Below are 10,000 nucleotides of genomic sequence, written 5' to 3' on the forward strand. Positions count from 1 at the left end.
GCTTTCTACCGAATAACCAGAACGGGTAGTCAATAGAAACTCTGGAGACCTTAATACATACTCGGTCACACGAGCAAGATGTATCACGTACAGTTGGGCGCATAAGATCGTCGACACATTCCCACCATTTACTGATACTAAAAGGTTTTTAATTTTCGCACAACTGAATATGTATCCGCCAATCTTTAGTAACAAAAATAAACAAAGAAAAAACCCGGTCGTTCGTTTGTGCGAATATGTTTGTTTTTAGCAAATACCGCCATAACTCTTTCGCACCAGAAAGTATCAAGTAATTCATTTTCTCGACTGTACACACCACTGGATTAGTTCTGTGATGGATTTAGTTATCTTTACAGATTCTGCTCGTGTAAATACTAGACGATCTCAGCCAGTTTAGAGAAATGCTCTATATTTTCTTAAGTCAGATTTTGTAAAAGCTGTCTCGTTTCATTACTTAAAGTATTGAGGCTTGGGGACTTTATTCTGGCTAACTTTACACAATTTTATTTAATGTTAGAATACGGCAATTGACGAGAGACTCTACTCCATTTGAGAATTAAACTTTTGTGAAACTTACTTGGATTCGTTTCATCAAATATCTGAAAAAAATTTAATTCCCTGAGGTATTGAGTCTTAGGGATTTTATTATGGCGAACGCTATACAATTTAATTGAATGTTAAAAGAGGGTAATTGACGACAGACTCGACACCATTTGAGGGTGCAACTTTTGTGAAACGCAGTTGGTTTCGTTTCATCAAATATTTGAAAAAGTTTCAACGAGAAAAATGTCATATGTTTGACAAGGGCTTCTTCAACAAATGGCGTTTACTTTTTCCATCATCATCGTCGTCGTCGTCGTCGTCTTATGTTAATTTTTGTTGTTTATTTATTCATTTTTTGTTTGTTTGTTTGTTGTTTGTTTGTTTATTTGTTTTTATTTGTTTGTTTTTTATTATTTTTTTTTACGAATTAAACGGTAAACATAGTAATTTGAGATGCTTTGTAATGACGTATCTCTTGGCCTGAAGAACTTGCCCGTAACTGACTTTTTTTTCTCTCTTTGCAGGGGTCATGATATTACGGAGATCCTCCTCGTCAGGCCTAAAAGGTGAGTACAGCACCTCAACATTTGTGATTTTGTTCCTGGGTTAAAAAAATATGGAAAGAGAAGAAGTAGATGGAGGAGGAGAAGAAGGAAAAGGAGATGGAGAAGGACAATGAAAAGGAGTAGTAAGAGAAGGAGGAGAAGGAGATGGAGGAGACGGAGAAGATGAACGAAAGGGAGTAAGAGGAGGAGGAGGAGGAAGATTAGAAAGAGGAGGGGAAGGAGGATCAGGAGACAGGAAGAGGAAAAGGACAATGAGGGAGGGATGGGGAATTCGGGAAAAAATGAGAGGAGAAAAACGGGAAAAAAATTAAAGGAGGTGATAAAAGAGGAGGAGGGAGAACAGAGGGAGGTTTAGTAGGAAGACGCGAAATAGGGGAGGAGGAGGAGGAGGAAAAGGAGAAAGAGGAGGAACGTCCACGTAATGACGTCACTCGTGACGTTTGAGAAACGTCACCTCACCTCTTCGTCCTCTATAATTACGTTGCAACAGAGACGTGCCGGTTACTACACCGACGGTGGCAGTTACTGTGGTAATAGCAATTGCGTCAGAAGAGAGTAACCACCGCGTTACCGAGTAACCTGCTGACCTGAGCACTATGGGCAAAGGTGAAGTTGTGAACTCTTGAAACGAGGGCAGTAACACGTTTTGTCGTGTTGGTTTCTAATAGCCTGTGGCAACTCAATGGTATAACGACAAATTAAAAGTATGGGGAGCTGCCAAGGAGGTAAAAACCTGATGTCAACCAGATTAACAGGAAAAGTACCACCTGGGTGAATATTGTACAATATTTGGGAATGTATCCATGCTGTAAAGATCATCCAGGCACTATTCCATGATAATCTGGGTCATGTTTTTATGTCCGTTTCTGTACGCCGGGTCACCCAATGACATTCGGAACCTTCACCTCACCCCCACCCACATTCCCCATCCCGTTGCTGGTACAATGGCAATGAAAAGTTTTGAAGCATCCAGTAGTATTCTACTGAATATTTCCCTGTACAAGATGTTACTTTATCCTGTAATATGAAACACTACTTATAAAATGAATAGAATATTCTGGAACATATGTGGTATTTAAATAGTGACGTAGTATTCAATGTGGTTACAATTTCTTCCTCAGTGGATAGTCTTCCAGCCACAACCTCACCGACACCTACCACCATGTCTTCTCCTATCCCTCACCCTGAGACTCTTCCATTGCGGCTGCTATTTTGCTTTCATCCTGGTTGCCACCAGATGTTTTTATTCATTTCCGTGGCAACTTCTCATGAGCAGGACGGCCAGTCCGCACAACTATCACCCCCCCCACCCCCAGTTTATTTTCTTTCCACTTTCCGAAGCGTTCCTATTTTTTCACCCCTACTCCCATTTTCCTTCCCCTCCCAGTCCTCCCCATCCTATTTCTTTATTTTCCTTTTCTAACTCCTATATCATCATCATCATCATCATCATCATCATCATCATCATCATCATCATCATCATCATCATCACCACCACCACCACCAACCAGCTCCTCCATTTTTTCTCCTTTTCCTCCTCTTCCTCCTCCCCTCCTATTCTTCCATTCTTCTTTCACCTCCTCCTCCTATTCTTTCATTCTTCTTTCTCCTCCTCCTCCTCCTCCAATTCATTCTCCATTATCTCTTCTCCTCATCTTCCTCTTTCTTCTGTTTTTCTTTTCTTTTTTCTCCTCCTCTTCTTCCTTTCTTTTTCTCCTCTTCTTCCTCTGTCTCCTCCTCTTCTTTCTCCTTCTCCTGGTCTTCTACTTCCTCCCTTTCTCTCTCTACTTTTCCCCTTCTTTCACCATCATTTCCTCATCTTCCTCCTCTTTTCCTACTCTTCTCCTTCGCTCTCTTTCTTCCCCTTTTACCACAGTATGCTCATGGTTGAAGTGGGAGGGGGAGGGGGGGGGGCAGGAGAGATGAAGATGGGGAGTGGAGAAGGAGTGGAAGGGAGAGGAGGAGGGGAAGTTGAGGAAGGACAAGTTGCCTTCAAGGAGTGATTGCTGTTCGGCTAGGTAGAAGAATAGAGTGAGGCGGATGGAGAAGAGAGAGAGATAGAGATAGAGAGAGAGAGAGAGAGAGAGAGAGAGAGAGAGAGAGAGAGAGAGAGAGAGAGAGAGAGAGAGAGAGAGAGAGAGAGAGAGAGAGAGAGAGAGAGAGAGAGAGTGAGTGAGTGAGTGAGTGAGTGAGTGAGTGAGTGAGTGAGTGAGTGAGTGAGTGAGTGAGTGAGTGAGTGAGTGAGTGAGTGAGTGAGTGAAGAAGGGAGCGAGAGAGGGAGAAAGTGAAGGAAGGAGGGTATGGGGTCCAGGCTCGGTGTGACATTGATACTAGACTATTAACTACTTCTTTATCGGATGGCACTATACTACCCACCTCCATGGTACCCCCTTGGTGACAATTAGGTAAGAACGATGTACCCTATGTATGGAGAGAATTTCGGGAGCCCTTTGTGCTGGGATAGCCATGGGAACAAGACACCATTCACTGTCCCCATGATGAAGTGTGAACCAATCGAATTCTAATTTCAGTGCCAGTAGAGGCACGAAGTTTTAAACGTTGGCAATCGTCAGAGTTCTACCAAAGGCACTAGATCTAAGTGTTAGTTTTTATGTCGGTCAGGTGGAAAACGTTAGTTAGACATAAACGTTGACTTACGTCGACCATGGAAAGGGAGCGTGGACAAAGTGTTGATGTGACCCCTTGCGTGGCAGGTGGCACTTTTTCCTTTTATTCTAACTATCATTCTAGACTGTTCTTTCCATCTCCATGGCACGCCCTTCAGAAGCGATCGAGTTAGCACGATTTATTTTTATTTGTTGTTTTTTTTACAGATTTTTTTAAGGCCATATGATAATTCAAGTTCATCATCATCATCATCATCATCATCATCATCATCATCATCATCATCATCATCATCATCATCATCATCATCATCATCATCATCATCATCATCATCATCATCATCATCATCATCATCATCATCATCATCATCATCATCATCATCATCATCATCATCATCATCATCATCATCATCATCATCATCATCATCATCATCATCATCATCATCATCTATTCCTAATAGTTGCCAGGCAGCATTCTCCCTCCACCTCTGACCTTTTGTTCCACATGTCTTATCGTTAACAAGCCATTCGGAATCGACCTCACGCTTGTGGCCCACCTACCCCGCTAACCCCACCCCTCCGCTCATTACCTCCCTTGAGAGACGAGGGATGGTGTTGTTTTATGAATAAGCTATTATTACATAGTTGTGGCTCACCATTTGAAGACTTTTACGACCCTTACCATCCCTTGAATTGATAAGGTTGAAATGCTGCTGCCACAATACTTAACCCTTTTCTAGGAAGGTTTTTAGTTGATATGTTTTACTCTGGCTGACACCAGACGATTTTATTCAGTCTTGGAGATGTTTCTCAGCAACCATGGGTTCAACCCCCTCGTGTAGAGGTGACCTGTTTGCCTCAATCAAAGCCCGATTCTCAGGTGTCACCTTTCACCTTCTCCCGTTCACCTTTCACCTTGCCCCTACGTAGTCCAAGCCTCCCCTTTCACATTTCCCTAACCATCCCTGGATTCTCCCTAATAACCCCACTCCCATACCAACCTGAGTGTTCCCCCACTTTTCGCTCATTGGATGTTATACGTCCTCCCATGGCTCTCTTCCCCTTGATTTTGCTTTTCTCTCTCTTCCCTGACGACGATATATTCACTTGCTCCTTCGTTACGTCTTCTGTTCCCTCTCACTTGTGTGTGCATGACCGCCAAAAACGAACCGGTCCTCCCAAGAGGAGTTCCCGGCCTTTGCCCTATATAGCCCACAATTACTCCCCATTCCACTCTCCCTCCCCCGCCACCGAATTCTACCCCTCTCCCCTTCCTTCTCTACCCAATACCCTCTCACCTCCATTCATTAACCTAATCTTATGTGTAGCCCACAGTAGAAATCCTGTTGCATTCCTGAATCTACAAATAAATCCTAAGGGGAATGTTGAGTTTATGCAATATTACAAAAAATAAGTTATTTTCCAATACAAAGCTGATAAAAGTGCACGAGATTTTCAAAAGCGAAGGCCACAGCTGCATAATTATACTGCGTTTATTTAATGGAGTCGAACATTCTTTTTAATAATACGCCAATTTTTTTGTTTACTTTTTTTAAATTGTATTGCGTTAGATTTTATACAGAAAAATACTATAAACAATTTTGATAAGTAAGAATAAAAAATACAAACAAAAATAGCATAATATTGAGTAAGAATTTTCTTCGTTTGGATAAATGATGTATAGTTTCACATAAACTTGTCTCAACAGTAGAAATTAACTAACTACAGACAGAATAAACCAAGTAAAAGAATGCCACCACAATGAAGAATCCAACGAAGCTCTTCTCTACAATGTAAAAAAATTCCAAATCGTGTAAAACCACTATAAACGATTGAGGTCGTCGACGACTTAAAATTCGTAAATGAAGATCGTGTATGGGTTGCTGGATCCTCTTTGCTTCAGTCTTAAATTACAAAATGTTGGTTGTAGGTAAAAGCAAAGAAAAAAAGTACAAATTTGCATTAGGGAGATTATATGTACCCGAAAAACAATATTTATATATGTACACACACACACATATATATATATATATATATATATATATATATATATATATATATATATATATGTGTGTGTGTGTGTGTGTGTGTGTGTGTGTGTATTTATATATGTAAATATATGTACTTATATATGTAAATATGTGTATTTATATATGTAAATATATGTGTTTATATGTGTAAATATGCACATATATGTATATATATATATATATATATATATATATGTGTGTGTGTGTGTGTGTGTGTGTGTGTGTGTGTGTGTGTATACATATATACATATATATATATATATATATATATATTTATAAATATATATATACATATATATATACATATCTATACATATACATATATGTATACATATATATACATATATACATATATATATACATATATGTATATATATACATATATATATATATATACATATATATATATATATATATATATATATATATATACATATATATATATATATATATATATATGTATTGAAATTTTACTAAGCTCAACAGTGTGAATATTAATATTCAATTTACGGTCGAAAGTGAGTTAGACGGACAATTACCTTTTTTACCTTTTCTAGACACAGTGATAGGAAGGTCAGGATGTAATGTCAAAGTTTACACGAAACCGACGATTAAAAATTACTTCATTCATTTTTATAATGCACATGATAGGAGGACAAAGACTTCTATGGCGATAGGGCTTTTTCTGAGAGCGTTTTGAATTTGTAGCGAGGAATTCTTACCAGAAGAAATAAATTTGATAAAGTCGACTTTTGAAAGACTCAAGTACCCTAAGGGATTACTTTGCAAGCTGGAAGAGGAAACCCGTAATATCTTACGCAACAAAGGAGAAAAAGCCGACATTAAGTATTGGGTGGTCCCAAACCCTATTGTAACAGGAGGCCTTGACAAATTCATGTCATCCTCTAAAATTCGACTTGTGACATCTATTGGTAAGAAAGTGAAGGACCTAGTAACAAATAAACCAGACACAACAAAAAATAAGAACAGTTTAGTTTATGAAATTCCGTGTGGAGGATGTGATAAAAAATACTTTGGTGAAACTAGCAGGGGCCTAGACACTAGGCTAAAAGAACATAAAGCAGATGTTAAACACCACAGGATAAGCAGTGCGTTAGTTAATCATGTCGAAGAACAAGGTCATTTACCAAAATTTGATGAAGCAAAAACAATAGTGGGCAATCTCACCAGGCAAGAAAGAAAGGTGATGGAGTCCGTTTTCATCACCATCCAGAAAAACATCAATAAGAGGACTAGGGATCTGGTATGGACTAAGGCAGCAGCACGCATCATTATCATGAACAAAATGCATAAAGCCCCTGACCCAGGCGAGCAACTCATCCACGAGACAACCAGCAGGCGGATAATTCGTCCACCGACAGTGGCGACCTAGCGGCGGACAACTCATCCCACTGGCAAGCGACGTTGATTGGTGTTATGGCAAGACAAGTTGCCGCATCCCTTTCTTGTTATGGATAAACTGGCCAGCCTGACTTCGAATATTATTCCTCTGAAGAAGCCACTCAGACGAAACTAGTTAGGAATAAAAGTATTTCCCTCAGCCTGTGTTCCCTTTGCCACCTATCCAAGGAGGAGAAGGAGGAGGAGGAGAAGGAGGAGGAGGAGGAGGAGGAGGAGGAGGAGGAGGAGGAAGAAGAGGATGGGGGGGGAGCAGGAGTAGGACGCAAAGGAAAAGTAAAGGTTAGAGGACAAAGGACCGACCGAGGCGCCGGCGATATCGGTGTGTTGGTGGAACCTGTGTTGCAAAACGCCACTCGTCAGTCTAGTTGCATCACCGGGGGAAGGGCGGGGGTAGGAGGGGGTCTCCGGATGGCACTGGCCTGCCAGCCAGCCAGCCAGCCAGCCGCCAGCGGAGTTCCACAGGGCCAGCGCTTGGAACCTACTCACTTTTGCGCTTTCCTTCTCAAGGTGGTCAGCAGAGGGAGAGAGAGTGAGAGTGATTGAGAGAGACAGAGAGTGAAAGTGAGTGAGAGACACAGAGAGTGAAAGTGAGTGAGAGAGAGAAAGAGAGAGAGAGAGAGAGAGAGAGAGAGAGAGAGATAGAGAGAAAGAGTGAGAGTAAAAGTGAGAGAGAGAGTGAGAGTGAGAGAGAGAGTGAGTGAAAGTGAGTGAGAGTGAACGAGAGTGAGTGAGAGAGTGAACGAGAGTGAGTGAGTGAGTGCGTGAGAGAGAGAGAGAGAGAGAGAGAGAGAGAGAGAGAGAGAGAGAGAGAGAGAGAGAGAGAGAGAGAGACTCCTAAAAGTATGCTGTGGTTCCTTGCCTGAGCTCATCTCTCCCATTTCTCTAACCACTTCTTCATTATGAGAAGGCCATTTCATGATTTTGTTCTGGCATATGTGGTAGGGTTTTCTATGGCTAAATGCAGAACTACCATTTGAAATGGATATATTTGCAAAGTGCAAAAGAGAGCGTGACCAACTCATGAATCTTCCAAATTGACTTGAACTAGTTCGCAGACTTGAATGCCAGATCTGTAGCAAACCTGTTTACCTTAGCCTCTAGCTGTAGAACGTTGAGTTCGCCATAACTTTGCAACGGCTAACGGGAACTGCCCCTTGTGCTAATTGTCTGAATACTTAAGGCAAAGGTGGTGTCTTCTGCAACAGCTCTTTATCTTACATCACTGTCCGTCCTGTTTTTATTAGTCAAAGTCTTATGGCTGCCCACATCTTGTTAGGAGACATTATTCTTTTAATTGCGTAAACATGTCAAGTTACCATAATAAATCTGGTTGCATTTTATTTCTTAATTTGAGTATAGAAATTAAACTTTAGTTGGTGAGCATTCGGTTTAGCTTTCTGTATACGAACACAAAACTACACACTTACGGCAACGTCTAAAGGTTATATTTGCATAACTTAGGATGGGGAGAAGACCTAGTATCTAACACCTTTCTCGAGTCCATCGCGAGTTGAAGTGGTCCTTGAATGTTTTAGGGAAAACAATAATTCACCTTTTTGGGTGCGAGAGGACTCCCTCAGCTGAATGAAATCGCCGGAGGTCAACCAGGATAACAATTACAAAACGAGCGTCCATCAAGGTCCATCAGTTGAATAAAATCGCTTGAAGGTATGGTAGGCGAACATTGGCAAAAGATTTAAGAATGTATGTATGTATGTATGTATGTATGTATGTATGTATGTATGTATGTATGTATGTATGTATGTATGTATGTATGTATGTATGTATGTATGTATGTATGTATGTATGTATGTATGTATGTATGTATGTATGTATGTATGTATGTATGTATGTAAATGTGGATGTATGTATACGTCAGTCATCCCATTGCCCCTGGTCCTCTCTCGTGCAGGAGACCCATGGTCACCAGGTAACCGTCAGCGGCCGCTGGACAAGCCCATAGTTCATTCATGGAAGAAACATTGTGTTGTTGTTTAAGGATAGTTAGTATTAGTCAGTGGAAGATGAGATGTCCAGTATGCTCTGCGTAGAAATTGCATCTAGAGCAGTTTGATCCTGTGGCCAGGCCTATTCTATGCTGGCTCCCTTCTACAGCTGGTTGGTGTCCTAAACACAAGCGTGTTACAGTGGTTCTTGTTTCTTTTGAGAGGATTTTTCTCTGTTAGGATGATGTCGTAATGAGGGAGTTCTTGAACTAATGAGTTTTGGAGGCTATATGATAATCTGGATACGAATGTGTTTTTGTGTGGATGTATTCTATGGTATAGATGGTAGGTTGTATATATAAATCAAGCTCCTTTTTTCAGCTGATTGTGCTTGTGTGATGTGATGAGATGGGTGAGTGGGACTAAGGTTTCCAGCATAGTTTTGTGTAACTATCATTTTCATATGAAAATTTTGGTTTCCGACTGTTCTACCCAGTTTTTTTTTTTATGTATTCTGGTAATGTTCTTAGTGCACTCACACACGCACACACACACACACACACACACTCGCACTCACACACATACACACACGCACACACACATACGCACTCGCACAAACACACACACACACACACACACACACACATACACACACACATATATATACACACACATACACACTCACACACACACACACACACACACACACACACACACACACACACACACACACACACACACACACACACACACACACACAAACACACACACACATCGCTGCGCTTCGAGTCGTTACTCCAACTCTTGTGGGCGGGGAGTTGGGAGTGTGTGTGCGTGTAAAGTCACAGCATTACCCATAGATCGGTCAT

At 40.9% G+C, this 10,000-nt stretch overlaps 1 protein-coding gene across 1 annotated transcript in view; it reads left to right on the forward strand.

The window, feature by feature from the left end:
• Positions 1-10,000, forward strand: part of LOC143023543 (uncharacterized) — a 136,028-nt gene that overhangs the window by 22,739 nt on the left and 103,289 nt on the right. Inside the window, exon 2 of the mRNA XM_076182947.1 lies at positions 1,068-1,109. Coding sequence (XP_076039062.1) covers positions 1,073-1,109 — 37 coding nt within the window. The 5' untranslated portion in view covers positions 1,068-1,072. The remainder of the gene's footprint in view (positions 1-1,067; positions 1,110-10,000) is intronic.

This window comes from Oratosquilla oratoria, chromosome 1 (genome assembly GCF_046742065.1).
Source record: "Oratosquilla oratoria isolate Oo_2021 chromosome 1, ASM4674206v1, whole genome shotgun sequence".
Lineage (NCBI taxonomy): Eukaryota > Metazoa > Arthropoda > Malacostraca > Stomatopoda > Squillidae > Oratosquilla > Oratosquilla oratoria.